We start from the raw sequence: 16,237 nt of genomic DNA, 5'->3' as shown, positions 1-16,237 counted from the left end.
AGAGAACAGAACAAAGAAGGTCTTTCAAGAAGCATGAAGAGCTATTCCTGAAGACTACTTACAGAAAACGCAAGAAAGCAGCCTAAGACAGTTCAGGCTGTGTTGAAGAGTAAAGGTAGTCATACCGAATATTAGCATTCAAGCTTTGTTAAGCTCTGTTTTTGCCTTATATAGTGTATTAACATGTATTTTTGCATTTGTTTCAATAACTGTTTTCCCGTTTTCCCAACAAAATACGAAGAAATAATGGGCACCTCAAGACCGTTGCACAGTAATGTGGCTCCATGGTGCCTCCTAATGGCCAAATATTAAATGTGTTTTTCAGCACTGCACTGAAATCAATGCCCGTTTTTAACTCGACCAATAGCTGTTGCGTAAATAAAGAAATTAACTTTTCAAAAGTGTTTTAGTGTTTCATTGCACAACAGATAAACATTTCTCTCTGAAATCAGTGTTGACCGGGTGATATCAAAGTTCAACTGCTATACTGTATAGCACAGCTGGTGATTAGTGATCACCTATGGCATTTTTTGTACCCCTGCGTTAACAAACAATGGCTTTTCTGTGCATTTTGTGTAAACTCAGTTTGATGCCATGATTACAGGGGAGTCATTGCACAGAACAAATGCAGAGGTTGAGCAAGTAAGAGGCTGAGACAAAGAGCAAACAAAGTCAAAGTTCGGCCTGATCGTCCTCATAAATAGAAGGTCTCTCTCTGTCCAGCTTCACTCTCTGTGTCTGATAATACATAAAGTGAGCTCCAACCAGAAGAAGGTAAGCGATATGTTTTTTTAATAGCGTGTTTAACTGTCCCGCCATCAGATGCACAGTTATCTTTAATATGTAACATCTGTAGACTGTAAGTTGTAACTTTGATTTTAAGCTCTTCTTAATGACGCTGAATATTTGCAGCTAATTATCATGAAGTCTATAAACAGATTTAACCAGCCCATACACAATGTAAGTAAATTCTGATAGGCAACATTAGGGATTAAATCTGGCCCCTCTGCTTCAAATGAGTGAGGAGATAAAGAAACACAGAAATTTGTTGGGAAACTGTTGCAGCATAGCGTGTTGGTCAGAAACTCAATTCACAGTACGAAAGAGCAAAACTGACTGTTTTCAGGAACAAATATTGCATAACCCACATGAACAAACAATCGATTCTGAACTTTTGTCTCAGTTGACCATGATGCATGCAGCCTTGGCTATCTGGATCTTATCAGCAGTGTTCTGCATGGGTAGAGGCCATCACCATCTGGGCCATGCCAATCAAGACCAAGAAACTGACAGCAGCCTCTCACAGGTGTCCACAGCAAACAAAGAGTTTGCCTTCCGTCTGTACAGAAAGTTAGCAGCTCATCCCGACTTTCAAGGCAAAAACATCTTCTTCTCACCAGTCAGTATTTCTACTGCCTTGGCTGCCTTGTCCGTAGGAGCTCGGGGGGAGACCCACCAGCAGCTTTTCAGTGGTCTAGGTTTCAACAGTTCCCAGCTCATGCAAGCAGATGTAGATCAGTCCTTCCGTACGCTCCTGCAAAACGCAAAGAGTGGTGACACCAGTGAGGGGACTGCCGTGTTCGTGGACAACCGCTTTAAGCCGCAACCCGAGTTCCTGGAGGTGTTGAAGCAGTCCTATTTTGCCGAAGGGTTTAATGTTGACTTCACCCAAGCTACGGAGAGTGTCAATACCATCAACAAGTATGTGGAGACCAAGACCAATGGGAAGATTGACAAGCTGGTTGAGAGCCTGGATGTAAACACAGTCATGTATCTTATCAGCTACATATACTTTAAAGGTAAGAGGTCAACTGAGATGAGATTTGGCTGGTCTCTCTTTTATTCCAAGGTTTAAGTTTGATGTGTCATCTGTAACGTGTGATTTATTTCTGCTCATAAACAAAACAGGAAAGTGGGAGACTCCGTTCGATCCTCAGGACACCACAGACGACCATTTCCATGCGGGGAACGTTCAGGTTCAAACAGCTGATTGAGAACAGAGATGAGTTGCAATAATTATACACCACTGCGCCTAATTCAGCCTGTTTTCCAATAAACTGTCACATTTCCAGGTTCCAGTCCAGATGATGAATATGGAAGAGGATGTTGATATTTATGATGACAAGCCCATTAACACAACAGTCCTCCACCTCCCCTTCAACGGCACCCACTCCATGCTGCTGATGTTGCCTGATAATATGGCAACGCTGGAGAACGCCATTTGCCCGGGCCATGTCAACAAATGGCTGAAATGGAAGAAGCAGAGGTTGGGTAGAATTTCAAATCATGCTTAATTTCTTGGTTTAGACACATTCATCATATTTACATATACTTAAAATTTTTAAGATTAAACAAAGAAAGCTAGAGTAAAAATAAAATGCAGTTTCTAAACGATGATTTCATTTATTAAGTGGAAAAAACTACAGATTCCCACCCATCCCTATGTGAAAACGTAATTCCCCTCTAAACCTAATAACTGCTTGGGCCACCCTTTGCAGCACAAGGTGCAGTCGGGTGTTTGCAGGGATTCTGGCCCACTCTCAAACACATTGGAGGGTTTTGGTTTTTTTTAAAAAAAAACATGAAATCCTTACTTCATTGACCACTCCAAAACCTTTATGTTGTTTTGTTTTTTTGGAGCCAGTCAGAGGTGGATTTGAGTTGATGTGTTTCAGATGATCGTCTGCTGCATAACTCAGGTGTATTTGAGCTTCAGGGTGCAAAACATTCTCCCTCAGACTTTTCTGGTAGAGAGCAGAACTCGTGGTTCGACCAATTACAGGAACTCTCCCAGATGCTGAAACAGGAGAGCAGCCTCAGACCATCACGCTGCCACCACCATGTTTCATTGTTGCTATGATATTCTTTTCATGGACACTGTCTTAGTTTTACGCCAGACGTAACAGGACTCAAACCTTCCAAAAACTTCAACTTTGTCATGTCAGTCCACATACTGAAAGTCTTGGGGATCATCAAGATATATTTACTTTTTGGAAAAAGCTTTGTAACCCTTTCCAGACTGATAGGTGTCACTGACTTAGTTTTCCAGCAGTTTCTTCAGATGATGTATTGCTTTTTGAGATCTTTTAGCTTCACTTTGTCAGACAGGTTTTATTTTAGTGATGTCTTGATTCAACAGGCCTGGCAGTAATCGGGTCTGTGTGTGGCTTATGAAATTGTGTTTAATTGTGTGGTTAATCACAGTAAATTCATGTTTTAACAAGGAGGGGCAGTTTATGACACAGGGGCAGGCAGGTTTGGGTAGCTTTTTTTCTGTTAATAAAAGAAATGATGCTTTAATAACTGCATTTTGCATCCACTCAGGTTATCTTTGTTTGATGTTAAAATTTGTTTGATGATCTGAAACATAGAAGTTTGACAAACATGCAAAAACTAAGAAATCGGGAAGAGTAAAAATACTTTGTCATACCCTGAATACGCTTGCCGGATGAATATCAATACTATTGATTCCTTTCACAATTTTTAGGAGATACAATATATATGTGCCAAAGTTCTCCATCAAGACTTCCTACGAACTGAACAAAGTGCTGACTGAAATGGGAATGGCAGACATGTTTCGTGATAGTGCAAATCTGACCGGTATTTCAGAGGGGCATAAACTGGCAGTCTCAGAGGTAAGGATAGTGTTATCAAACACACATTTCGCCCTTTTATTCAATCCTCTCACATGTCTCTCACTCCACTGCGCTGTAGGTGGTACACCAAGCCACCCTGGATGTTGATGAGGCTGGAGCCACAGCAGCAGCTGCTACAGGCATCGGTATCATGCTCATGTCCCTCCGGATTGTCCCGGTCTTGAAGTTTAACCGCCCATTTATGGTCATTATCACTGAGCGTAACACAGAAAACATTGTTTTCATGGGAAAGATTATTAACCCAAACATCTGATGGAGGAAATGCTTTGTGTTCTTCCATGGTTGTTGCAGTAAACATAAAATACTCAGAAAAACAAAAACAAAAAACACTCACTTGTCATGTCTCTTCTTTTATGACTGTTTTAGTATTGTTCTACCTGTTTTTGACAAGTAGAAGATAAAATGCAAACAACAGGATTCCCAGCATCAGGGGTAAACAATAATATAGCATGTTTTCAATCATCTTTATTAATAATGATGCGTTATTGTGTGACATATATAGATTTTACACATTTCTGCACTAACACACTTGGAAACCTCTGGGCCAGGCACATGGAAAACCAAAAAAGGCGTGAGATAAAGATGCATACATCTTAAACTATCAAGTCATGCACTATTGCACTTTATGTCAAAAAAGACTGAAAAGACTAAATAGTCATTTCAATATTTCACATTTAATTTGACTGTGAGTACAAATAGCGTTTATTACATGTTATTACATTAAATACATTTTATTTATTCTCTTGAAAGGTGCATGCCAGCAGGGATTAGGCAACAGAGTAAGTTTTCTGAGTTGAGTTCAGAATGCTTTTACTTTTACTTTTTATTTTATATTTGTATAATATTGTATTTATTTATTGTATTTATGTAAAATAAATTGTTAATTTATAGATTTTTTTAAAGACAAAGTGTAGTTTAGTCACCTGACGCTACGTGGCAGCACTGCGCCTCGTAGAGTCTGCTGCGCTGAAAACCAATCAGAAGAAGAAGAAGTTTTCCTCGCTTTGATTGGATGTGAAGGTTTTTTTTTTTTTTTTCAAGATATGGCTGAAACAACAGGACAAGAAGGAGCTAAAGGTGGACCACATTATATAAAAGAAAGAATAAAATACAGCCCGGAGGAGGAGGCCAGGCTGGAAAGGAAACATTTCTGGAGAATAATTGATGCTTTTAGATATTACAGGTATGAAAAGGTGTTTTGAAATAAGGATAGGCCGCGGGTGTTTTGTGTCAATACATGGTAGTGTTAGCAAATAATAGCATAGAGAAGAACACCAAGTCTAAAGAAAAAAAAGGCTTACTGATGTGTTTAAACTGTATTTAAACGTTAAATAGCGACACCTACTTTTGAACCAACTCTGCTCGCTGCATTTGACCTCTTTTGATCAGTCCTTTCTGCCTTTCACACTGCTCACAACACACTTAAATAGAATGAAAGACAAAAAAAGTGAACCTTGTGCACAGTATGGTTATGGTGATCAGTGTAGCTGGTGAAGCCTGAATCTCAGCTCTGTGTCTTCCTGCCAGGATCCATGTTCAGGAGCAGGTCAAACGCGCGGAGCGTCAGTTTCAGAGTCTTCCGCAGCACCACCAGGATCTGCTGCCACACGTTTTGTCCAACCTGGCCCGGATCGGCCAGTGTGCGGACCACAACCAGGAGGTGCTGCAGGCCATCGTCCACCACAGCCTCCACATGTTTGAGAACATGGAATACGGAGAGAGGGTATGACTTAAATCTGCTGTATGAACTGTAATCACAGATCCAGAGCTGGCTATTTCTAGTGTTTTGTCTTTTTCCTGTGATTAGTAAGGCGAAAATGAGGACAACTATGAAAGAGATGAAGAATAGAAAGGCAGTTTGAGCTGGATGACTTACCTTGGGTGATATAGAGATGTCTGCAGGAGAGGGCAGTGCACTTTTTAACTCAATCTTTTGAGTGAGAGGATGCCTGAGGAATGAAGAAGTCTACTGCTTCTGATTTTCAAGAACAAGCTATGCAGAGCTGTAGCAACTACAGAGAGATAAAGCCGATGAGCCAGGATATTGGAAAGAGTTTTTGAAGCTAGGTGTGAAGAGATGTGATGATCTGTGAGCAGCAGTATGTCTTCATGGTGAGAAAGTGCACTGTGGGTACAATGTTTACAATGAGAGTGATTATGGAGAAGGTCAGAAGGAGTTGCACTGTGTCTTTGTGGATCTGGAGAAAGCATATGATAGGGTGCCAAGATGGGAGCTGTGACGAGTAGCAGACAGGTATGTGAGCCTGGTGCAGGACATGTACGAGGACAGCAAGACAGTGGTGAGGTTGAGGTAAGAGTTAATGATGGGTTGGAGTTAGGTGTGCCTTTTCTTGTTTGCAGTGATGATGAATAGATGAGGTCAACCAGAAGTTTCCATGAGTTATGATTTATTGCAGACTTCACTGTGATCTGTAGTGAGGAGGAGAGCCTGGAGAGGTGGAGGTATGCTCTGGAGAAAAGAGGAATGAAAGTCAGTAAAAAAGCAAGGCCAACTACATGTGTGTATGAGAGGGAGTTACCTGGAAAGGTGAATCTGAAAGGAGTGGAGGTAGTGAAGGTGGATGAGTTTAAATACCTGGGGTCAACCATCCAAAGCACTGGAAAGTGCAAAAGATACATGGAGAAGAGAGTGCAGGCGGGGTGGAGTGGGTGGAGATGAGGGGCAGGGGTGATTTGTGACCGTAGAACAGCAGCTTGAGTGAAAAGGAAGGCTTACAAGATGGTAGTGAGTCCTGCTGTTATGTATGGTTTGAGCACGGTGGCACTGACAAAAAGACCGGAGGCCAAGCTGGAGATGTTAAGATTTTCATTGAGTGTGACCAGAATGGATAGGATTCATGGATGTAGTGAAGGAGACCATGCAGATGGTTGGTGTGACAGAGGAGGATGCTTGGAAGGGGATGAGATGGAGGCCCGTGATCTTCTGTAGTGACCCCTAAAGGGAGCAGATGAAAAAAGACTGTGACTTAATTATGTCTCCATTCTTTTAGCAGGAGGATCTAAGGAAGATTCGTCCATCCTCTACATTTGACATGGACAAACTTAAGTCTACCATAAAACAGTTTGTGAGAGACTGGAGTGAGTCAGGCCAGGCTGAGAGGGACTCCTGCTATAAGCCCATCATCCAAGAGATCCAAAGACTTTTCCCAAGTGATCAATAGTAAGGAGCTTACATGGTAAATTGGACACACACATGCATGCCAATAATAAGAAAGTCAGTGTTGCTGAATATGTGCATTCAGCTTTTTGTGTGCTATAGTTTCAACATCTTGGTGTGATTATGTGACTTACACAGTTTTTTTCTATGTGATATGTGCATTTTGTGCATTTTATTATATCAGTGATGTGTCTAAGGTGAGCGTGCTGGTTCCGGGTGCTGGGCTTGGCCGTCTAGCCTGGGAGATAGCTCGGCTGGGTTACATGTGCCAGGGAAACGAATGGAGCTTCTTCATGCTCTTCTCCTCAAACTTTGTTCTCAATAGGTAACACTTACACAGAAATGCACAGGCTGAACAGACACCTTAACTAATATTTTCTTTTGCGTCTGTAATCGCTACTCTTACTCTTCTTGTCAATCTTCACTGCTCTATTCAGGTGTGAAAAGGTGAATGCTCTGACACTCTACCCCTGGATCCACCAGTTTAGCAACAACAAGCGATCCTCTGACCAAACACGACCAATCAGATTCCCTGATGTCAACCCTCAGAGCTTGTCACTAAATGCAGACTTCTCCATGGTAGCAGGGGACTTTGTGGAGGTCTACAATGAGCCAGGTAAATAAAATGTATCTTTAACCTATGAGATATCTCTAAAAAAGGGACCAAACTTTACTCATGTAGGTCGAAAGTATACATTTTTACGTCTACAAAAAGCACAATATAATTGACTCAAACTTTTCAATGTGGATGTACTATAAAATATGCTCACTGGTCACTTCATTAGGTACATTTTGCTTCTGCTGGTTTGGATTCCCTTTGCCTTTATAACTACTTTAGCTCTTGATGGCACAGGTGCTGGAAACGATGAATACATCTCACTCATGTCCACCTTAGTAATATTAGTAATAAAAAATGCATAAAAGTATTAATAAAGATGATTATATTGTGTGTTTCTGGCAGAGTCCTGGGACTGTGTGGCTACCTGCTTCTTCATCGACACGGCTCATAATGTGTTGGAGTATGTGGAAACTATCTGGAAGATTCTTAAGCCTGGTGGAGTGTGGATCAACCTGGGTGAGTGTCCGTATTCAAACTATAAATAACTACTGCAGGTCCTCATTAAGCTAAGCTAGTTATAGTTGCTGCATCTTATCATCCCCCCATTAAGGCCTTATTAGATCTTCTTCACTCACTCTATAATATCTTTTTATAGGGCTGGATTTTGTTCACATTAGTAATTATTTATGTTGACTATTTTTTTTTTGGCTTGTTTAGAAAAAATGAGCCATGACAATAAATAGAGGGGATCTTTATATTTCAGTTTTTTTTCTTTTTCAGTTTTAAAACAAAATTGTTTTGATTGAATAGAAAGGAAACACGAGTCTTACTTTCACATGGATGAGATTTTCTCCTCTTAAGTCGGTGAACTTAACAGTGTAAATGTTCTTTAATATTTTCAAGGTCCACTGCTGTATCACTTTGAGAACATGGCCAACGAGCTCTCCGTTGAGCTTAGCTACGAAGACATTAGGACAGCGATGGTCAGATTTGGCTTCCACATCGAGGTAACCCGAAGACCTACATATCACCGCTTCAGCCATACGCTTGTCCGAAGCCTTGCTCGATAAGTAAAATCAAATTAAACTTCCTCCCGCAGGTGGAGAAGGAGTCAATGCAGACCACCTACACAGAGAATGACCGGTCGATGCTGAGATACGTTTACGACTGTGCCTACTTTGTTGTGCGGAAGCCTGCAGAGCTGCAGTACTTTAACGGTCAAAACGAAGACCAGCTACAAAACTCTCCACCGGCTGCTAAGTCGCCACGCCGAGAGGGTCCCGACAGCCCGACGTGACAAGATGTCCTTTGACAAAACCAAGTGAAGAGCACAATCCTTGGCTGAAATATGACAAAGGAAAAGGAACATTTTCCTTTTGGCCAGATATATTTTTAAAAATGTCTGCCCGAATCCACAAGACCTTGAAGTGGCTCAAAATGGGGAATGTAATATGAAGTAAGGTGATGTGATCTGTACCATCTGAACAAAAGTCAAAATACTGGGTCTGAGATGAATCACTTACCATTGGCTGCTACTTTGTGTTTGTGGTTTGTGTGTCAGCTGCTGGCCACGAAGACCATCATTTTGTTTTTAGGCCCCGTGTGTGCATGTGATAGGAGAATGTGATGTGAATGCCTGCTTTTCCTTTTTTCCTTTTTTTCTTTTATGTGCCAATAACTACATCTAATATTTTTTTATATTGTTTGTTTTGGACTGTCATCACACTTTGAAATAAAGCCGCACATTTTAAAAATGTGATTCTCCAGTTTTACTTAAACACATTTTCAAATACATTAACACCAACATAACAGAAAAGACGGCAACAGGTCAACGATATCTAGAATCTCTATATACAAGTATCATCTTATGAATGTTGCCAATAAAAACAAAGGTAGTAGAATTTGAAGAATCATTTTTTTAATGAAAGTTTGACCTTATTTGAGGTCAAACATAGTTTTAAATAGCTCTATATAGCACCATTGTAACCTTCAGATCAATCTATTGACCTTAAAGGAGAGGTCAGAGGTCAAATGTGACATTCTATTTATAATCTTTATAAAGTGTCCCAAAAAGTTGATTCTGTTTATCTGGACGTAGTGTTTTCAGTGTGAGAAAGGTTTTTGTCATTAATCCAAGTGACTTCTTTAGTTCAGCTGACTGCAGGTTTCCCCAACCTTTAAACAGTACATCTCTATAATGACTGAAATTAGCACCAATGACTAACAATATGGTGCATGCTTTCTATATGTCGACAACACACACGACACTTGTCATGTAAAAGGCTTTTCTGTCAGTTTTCGACCAATAAATCATTGAGCTGACCTTGAAGACGTTGGTGGTTGTAAGCAAGATTTTAATGGATTGTTATCGTCAAAACTTTTTGAGTTATTGTTTTTACAGACAGAATGACACACGCATGCAAACGCTACCAACAACATAACCTCCTTGGCGGACGTAATAAATACTAGTGACCTGGATCCACTGGCATCCATACATGCCCATGGCATACCACTGGCTCCACCATGTTTGACAGATGATGTGGTATGCTTCAGGGCTCGTTCTCCATACTTTTCTCAAGATTATAAGTAAATCTTGGTTTCATGTGTCCAGATATTTTTTTCCAGAACCACACAGGCTCTTTTAGATGTTTTCTGGCAAAGTCTAATCTGGCCTTCCTGTTCTTGAGTGTAACCAGTGGTTTGCGTGTTGTATTAAAGTCTTGGTATTTTCCATTCACAAAGGCATCTCTTGATTAGTAGTAGCATTTGACAATGACATTCCTACCTCCTTGACAATGTTCTTCACTAGGATGGATGTTGTGAAGGAAAAAATTCTGTGATCAACTTAGTTGTGTTTGGCAGGCTTCCATGTCTGCCCTGTGCGTGTTTTTGTGTTGCTGATTTTAATGCTCATAAAGTGTTTTGTCATCTCTCTCAGAGGTTTATTTTGGTTTGTCAGCCTAATGTCCGCTTTCTCTTTGGGCTTTATATTGAGAGTTCCAGTGAACAGCTCCCAAATGCAAGTCCAAAACTTGGAATCACCCCCAGATAATTTATCTCTTTAATTTATCATGTAATAACAAGGGAACCAACCTCACCTTGCCATAAGACTGCACCACAAAAAATTGTCCAATCAATTTGCAGCCTCTAAAAATGGAGGACTGTATAAAAACAACAGGCTCTCCTAAATTATTAATGCAGAACTTTTACCAAACCCCATGAATCTGAAGGCTTGCACTTCAGTCACATCTCAAGTGTTTCAGCAGAAAGATGTTGAAGGACAAAGATCACGAGGTCAAAACAGAGCAGAGATATATGCAAAAAGCACAAATGTTCGGTGACAGTTTAATATCAAATAATTAATAATCAATAACTGAATCAACTATGTTTTTCTTTACGTGACTTGAAATGATGGATACATTTTAGCTGTCTAAATAAGTTATACCAGGCACAGTGCTGGTAGTATTTCATAGGCTTGAAGATAGTTACAAATAGAAAGCTATGGATTTTGTTTTTTATATCAGCCTTGCAGACCCAGCTAGGAAAGCAGTGCATTAAGAGAGGTTGTAGTGAGAAATGAGACAGAATGTGAGCACATTTAGATCTAATTTGTGTGACTGGTCAATACTTTTTCTCTGCTTACTTGGGAGTTTAGGTTGTTCTTTGCAATCAATGGTTAGAAATAGGGGTCTGATGTTTAGGGAGTAGCATGGGTCAGATAGCAGGCCAGTGAAAGGCTCTATCCCGTTCGTCATGCTCTTTGAGGTGTGTTCATACTCTTCAGGACTGGTCCACTGTTAAAATGCATTAAGGACTTTCCTCACCCAGTGTGCTCTGTGTTTTTGGGTCAGTGCACATATTTTCCTGAGCCCTGATGTACACAAACCGATGAGTATCAGGCAGTGTTGTAAATTGCAGGAAGTAGATGAGAGTTAAGTGATTGGAGACTGGGTGCTCTGGGCGGGGCTAGAAAGCAGTGCTCTATTCTGATTGGTTCTTTACAATAATTCTACTACCGGTGCTCCTCATTTCGAGATCGTGCATCGCTAAACACGCTCCTGCGCACTTTCGGTGTTATCCAGCAATCACAGGGATTTCAGGTTTTCTGTGCACATCGGTGGCGTACCGGCAGACTGCATGGCAAAGAGGCGCGCCGAGGACACTCTGCTGCACAACTCTCCCTCCAAGAGGTGTTACCGCTCCCTTTGCGCTGTTGACATACAGGCGGAGAGCATGGCTCCGTCCGGGGGCGTGAGTCCGCCGTCCCTCCTGGCTTTGCTGGGGACCCGCTGCAGAAAGAGGCCGCAATATTTCGATGAAGAAGAGACCGCTTCTTATCGCAAGACTTCACACTGCGATGCCAGGAAGCGTGCAGTAAATGTTTCGGCGGTGCAGACGTCTGGAAGTTTCCAAGACCGTCGCAGCTCTTCAGTCACGAGCTCCCAGAAACGACCACGAGAGGACAGCGAGGAGCCAGATACCGCTGTTCCCAAATCTAATGATAAAGTAAGTTATTGAGAATATAACAGAAGTCGGGGATGTTCACGGCAGTTTTAGCGGCCATTCAATACAACTGAATTTGGTGTGATTACAGTGAGTGTCCACTAGATGTCACCATTTACACATTCTAGACTTGTTTTTAGTGTACCAGTGAGAGAGGGGACTGATTGGTCAGCAGGTGACAAAATGTTGCCACGTAGTTGTGTTTGGACGTTACATTTCTATCTGTCTGTTCCCTTTCAGGCTGATGAGGACGCAAACACTGAAGACTGCACTTACAACTCCTTCCAGTATTGGAGGGTGCCTTTACCTGAGCTTGACCTTTCACTGCTAGAAGATGCAAGCGACCACTCCAAAACAAAAGACAAGTCAAAAGCATCTTCTTCTGACGCCATGGAGACTTGAAGATGATTGGTACAGCGAGGCCTATTGAAAGCTGCTTCTTCCCGTTTAAAGCATGGGAACATGATGAGGACAATGTGATGTTCTTTAGCAAATAGAGGCATCGAGAACAGGTTACTTGAAATGCATCAAGGTGAGATGCGATAACCGAAACCTGCCAAGGCTGCCCCTGTAGAACAATACAGGCTTTATTTATTTTATTTTTTCCCCCTTAAGTGGAAAACAGTCTAATGCAAGATTTTACAGACCTAAGTGGAACTTTTTTCAAACTTTTTATAGATCCAGCAGCTTTGTGTGACCAGCATTTAGACAGCCTGATAACAGCAGTGACTGATCTTCCATGTTCAATGCTGAGTCCTTACTTTGCAAACCTACAGCTGAGTAGGATTATATAAATATGTGTCTAACTAATTAGAGATCTAATTAAAGATGTATGCTTGGTCTGCAGATAATAGTTGCCTTTCAGAACAAATTTGGTCCAGTTGTGTCGGGTTGCACTTTTTAAATTGTGTGACTGAACTGTAGATGTTTGTTGGTTGTACATTTATTTAGTACACATCTTGATTGCCAGTTAGAGCTGGTTGTTACATGCCTTTGTATTCATTGACAATAAAAATATATATTTGTGCCTTTTCTTTTAATTGTTTGGTTTTATCAACGATAATGCTGACCACCCTCTACACCACATACTGGACAGGAAGCGGAGAACCATCTGTAACACATTCATACCACATGTATTCACATTTTATTAGGCCTGAAATATTGTGGCCAAAATGATAATCATGATTATTTGTCACGATTATTCAAAGAGTGACAAAAAAAAGTTTTATTGCACTGTAACAAAAAAAAATGCTTTCACATCTGTTAAGGTTTTTGTGTTAAAATTCAGCTGGTCCTCAGCTCTCTTTGCATACCATTTCTGTTTGGTTAACATCAGTTGTGCAGGGAACAGCTGTGGTTGGCGTATCCAGGCAGGTGGTCAGATGCTGCATTATAAAGCACTTTGGTTTTAAATTTAAAACAGGGGACCGGGCATCGGATAATTGTGCAGCCATAGGCTGATGTATGCACAATTACAAGAACTGAGCTGAAAATCAGCTGCAATGGCTCTGATGCAGTGATGAATCTTCAGTTGACTGCTCCCTCAAGAGGCCACCACAGTGAAACATCTGCTTCTATCTGATCCCATCAAGAGCATCCTCTTCTGTTGCACCAACCCTGCACGTGCTCCTTCACCACGTCCATGGATCTTCTTCATGGTCTTCTTATTAGTGATGGGATTTCCGGCTCTTTTTAGAGATCCGGCTCTTTCGGCTCGGCTCACTAAAAAGAGCCGGCTCTTTCGGCTCCGAACCGGCTCTTCAGGTTGTTTTGTTGCTTTAATTATTTAATCATTAACAATAATATAAAATTATGCAGAAAAGGAATTACTAATGTAAAAAAAGTGGTTTTATTTATATATGTTTATATATGGCCCCTAGAGACAAAGCACGTACAAACTCTAAAGCATATACAAACTCCAAAATGCACGTACAAACTCCAAAACACATTTCTAGCGTTTACTGAACTTCCAAAACAGAGCTACCCAGATCACTTAAATTACACAATTGAAAACATGTGTGTATTGTTTGTGTAGTTATAGACAAGCACTCATATTTATTCAAATAATTTAACAAAAAAAGTTAATTTACCTGTTACTACCACACACCAAATCCGGTTGTTAATACTTCCTGGCTTGTGTAGCCACTAGGTAACAAAACCTCAACACTGCACCCTAGAAACCTGGAGCACTTCTGTTGTCATTTGTACGTGTTTTGGAGTTTGTACGTGCTTCTGAGTTTTTACATGTTTTGGAGTTTGTACATGCTTCTGAGTTTTTACGTGTTTTGGAGTTTGTACGTGCTTCTGAGTTTTTACATGTTTTGGAGTTTGTACATGCTTCTGAGTTTTTACGTGTTTTGGAGTTTGTACGTGCTTCTGAGTTTTTACGTGTTTTGGAGTTTGTACGCGCTTCTGAGTTTTTACGTGTTTTGGATTTTTTACGCATTTTGGAGTTTGTACATACTTAGGAGTTTGTACGTGTTTTGGAGTTTGTACGTGCTTTGTCTCTAAGGTCCACCATAAATATACTTTATTTATTCACTCCACATAAAATGTAATAAATACATCATATAATACAAAAAACAACTATTTACATTTTAAACTTTTAACTATTTAAATTTTCAGCTTTTTCCTTTTAAACAAATTTAACGTGAAACAACACAAAACACTGCAAACCACAACACAATTAAATATAAATTAAAATATTAAAACAAAAAGAAGATGCACATTCTCTGTCATACGGGCCTGCATGATTTCTGAATCCTTTATCATCTGCAACTGAAAATAGTGGATGATTACTATACCTTTCTAATGTGACGTTGTTGTCCCTCACTCTCTTTCTCTCTGGCTCTGCTCCTGTGCTACTGCGAGTGTAACTAACGCCCCTCCCCCCCTCTGCCCAGCGCAAAGTACAGGCCGCGCATGCGGAGTTAAGCGGAAAAAAGGGCGAGAGAGAGGGTGAGAGAAAGAAAAAAAAAAACTCACGGCTCCCAATAAGGAGCCGGCTCGCGTCGTTCACTTCAAAGAGCCGGCTCTAAGAGCCATTTCGTTCGCGAACGACCCATCACTACTTCTTATGTCTTGCTGCTCCTTTTTCTAAATCCTTTGTCCAATGGAGTGAAAAATCAACATTTGAAATTTTTTGTAGAAATTGCCATGAGAATGCAAAGAGGAGGGCAGGAGAGAGGTGTAAAACATGACCAAGGCTGTCATGTTTTGAGCTGCAGTTTAGCCAATGGTGTTGTGAAGGTTGTCAAAACTAATGTAATTATGAAAGCACAACAGATTTTGATTCACCATATATCACCATTTGGAAAGCATCTGATTGGCAGTGGGTTCATTCTTGCACAATGACAATCTCAAACACATGTCTGTACGGTATAAATATACCTGAAAAGAAACCCACACTGAAACACTATCTTTCGTGGATTGGCCTCCTTAGACCCCAGACCTCAACAATACTGAAGCAGTGTGGGATCCTGGTGATAGAGAACAGATCAAAAGGCAGAAACACCTAAAGACGAACTTTGAATGTGCTTCAAGAACCCTGAAGAACTCTTTCTGAAGACTACTTGAAGAAATTACAAGAAAGTTTGCCTCAGAGAGTTTGACTTTGTGTGTTTGGACATTTCAATAAAACTGGACCTGCACCTATTTCTAAAATTCTTAGCTAAATATAAATATTTGAGGGGTAGCTCAAGATTTATCTATCTGACAGACATCTGTCATATATTATTATTGTTATTATTAATATTAATATCATTATTGCAATGGAAAACTTGCTCTTCTGTCCTGCCCAAGTGTACAACCCTGTTTATTTCACTGCCACTGCAGGTGTTTTGAGCCTCACTGCGTGAGTGTGTGTGAAACTTTGCTTGAGCCAGAGCTGATGACAACACTTTAGTATGATTTTTGACTCACCAGTGTCCACTGTAACCAAACACCACATTCCTTCATGAGAAAGAGGGGGAGACACCCTTATTGCCTCAACCAATAAGGGTGTCTCCATTCCTTAAGTTTTCACCTCCTTGACAACTTCAGGAGGTGAAAAACTCCTAACCGAGCTGGAGAGGAGAGGAGGCCATGAACTCCCCAAGGCTTCCTGGAAACCTGCACTTTGGACCAGCGACTGATTAAAGGGCGCTCAGTCCTTGTCGGGAAAGTAATGATGAAGCGGAGTGTCTTTGCTAGACTCGAACATGTTTATAAATGAAGTTTGCAGCCATGGTAAGATATATGCTAATATTATATATAAATATATATATGTACTAAGTAGGTTAGCTTATTTCCAACAAGTGTACTTTTTACGAAATGTGAACTTGAACTCATGAGAAATTTGAA

At 40.6% G+C, this 16,237-nt stretch overlaps 3 protein-coding genes across 4 annotated transcripts; all 3 read left to right on the top strand.

Annotated features, from left to right (window-relative positions):
* The first annotated feature begins 616 nt into the window (after window positions 1-616).
* Window positions 617-4,001, top strand: LOC146507084 (serine protease inhibitor A3K-like). The gene is made up of 6 exons (XM_085179133.1): window positions 617-774; window positions 1,184-1,799; window positions 1,909-1,976; window positions 2,073-2,266; window positions 3,488-3,635; window positions 3,715-4,001. Exons 2-6 carry the CDS (start codon window positions 1,190-1,192, stop codon window positions 3,907-3,909), a joined length of 1,215 nt encoding a protein of 404 aa, XP_085035259.1. The 5' UTR covers window positions 617-774; window positions 1,184-1,189; the 3' UTR covers window positions 3,910-4,001.
* Window positions 4,002-4,680: 679 nt separating this feature from the next.
* On the top strand, window positions 4,681-9,147 carry carnmt1 (carnosine N-methyltransferase 1). 2 transcript variants are annotated; one of them, XM_085180325.1, is made up of 8 exons: window positions 4,681-4,839; window positions 5,184-5,379; window positions 6,671-6,837; window positions 7,019-7,159; window positions 7,272-7,450; window positions 7,796-7,909; window positions 8,297-8,400; window positions 8,493-9,147. In XM_085180325.1, the coding sequence occupies exons 1-8, from the start codon at window positions 4,700-4,702 to the stop codon at window positions 8,688-8,690; spliced, it is 1,239 nt and encodes a 412-aa protein (XP_085036451.1). In that variant the 5' UTR covers window positions 4,681-4,699; the 3' UTR covers window positions 8,691-9,147. The 2 variants fall into 2 exon arrangements, with proteins under 2 accessions (XP_085036451.1, XP_085036450.1); XM_085180324.1 differs by having other exon boundaries at window positions 6,668-6,837.
* Window positions 9,148-11,392: 2,245 nt separating this feature from the next.
* On the top strand, window positions 11,393-12,923 carry LOC146507082 (uncharacterized). The gene is made up of 2 exons (XM_085180326.1): window positions 11,393-11,899; window positions 12,137-12,923. The coding sequence occupies exons 1-2, from the start codon at window positions 11,531-11,533 to the stop codon at window positions 12,296-12,298; spliced, it is 531 nt and encodes a 176-aa protein (XP_085036452.1). The 5' UTR covers window positions 11,393-11,530; the 3' UTR covers window positions 12,299-12,923.
* The last annotated feature ends 3,314 nt before the right edge of the window (window positions 12,924-16,237 follow it).

Source organism: Neolamprologus multifasciatus, chromosome 12 (assembly GCF_963576455.1).
Source record: "Neolamprologus multifasciatus chromosome 12, fNeoMul1.2, whole genome shotgun sequence".
NCBI classification, from domain to species: Eukaryota; Metazoa; Chordata; class Actinopteri; order Cichliformes; family Cichlidae; genus Neolamprologus; species Neolamprologus multifasciatus.
Note: the sequence above shows the minus strand (reverse complement) of the source record. Positions and strands in the feature narration are given on the sequence as shown.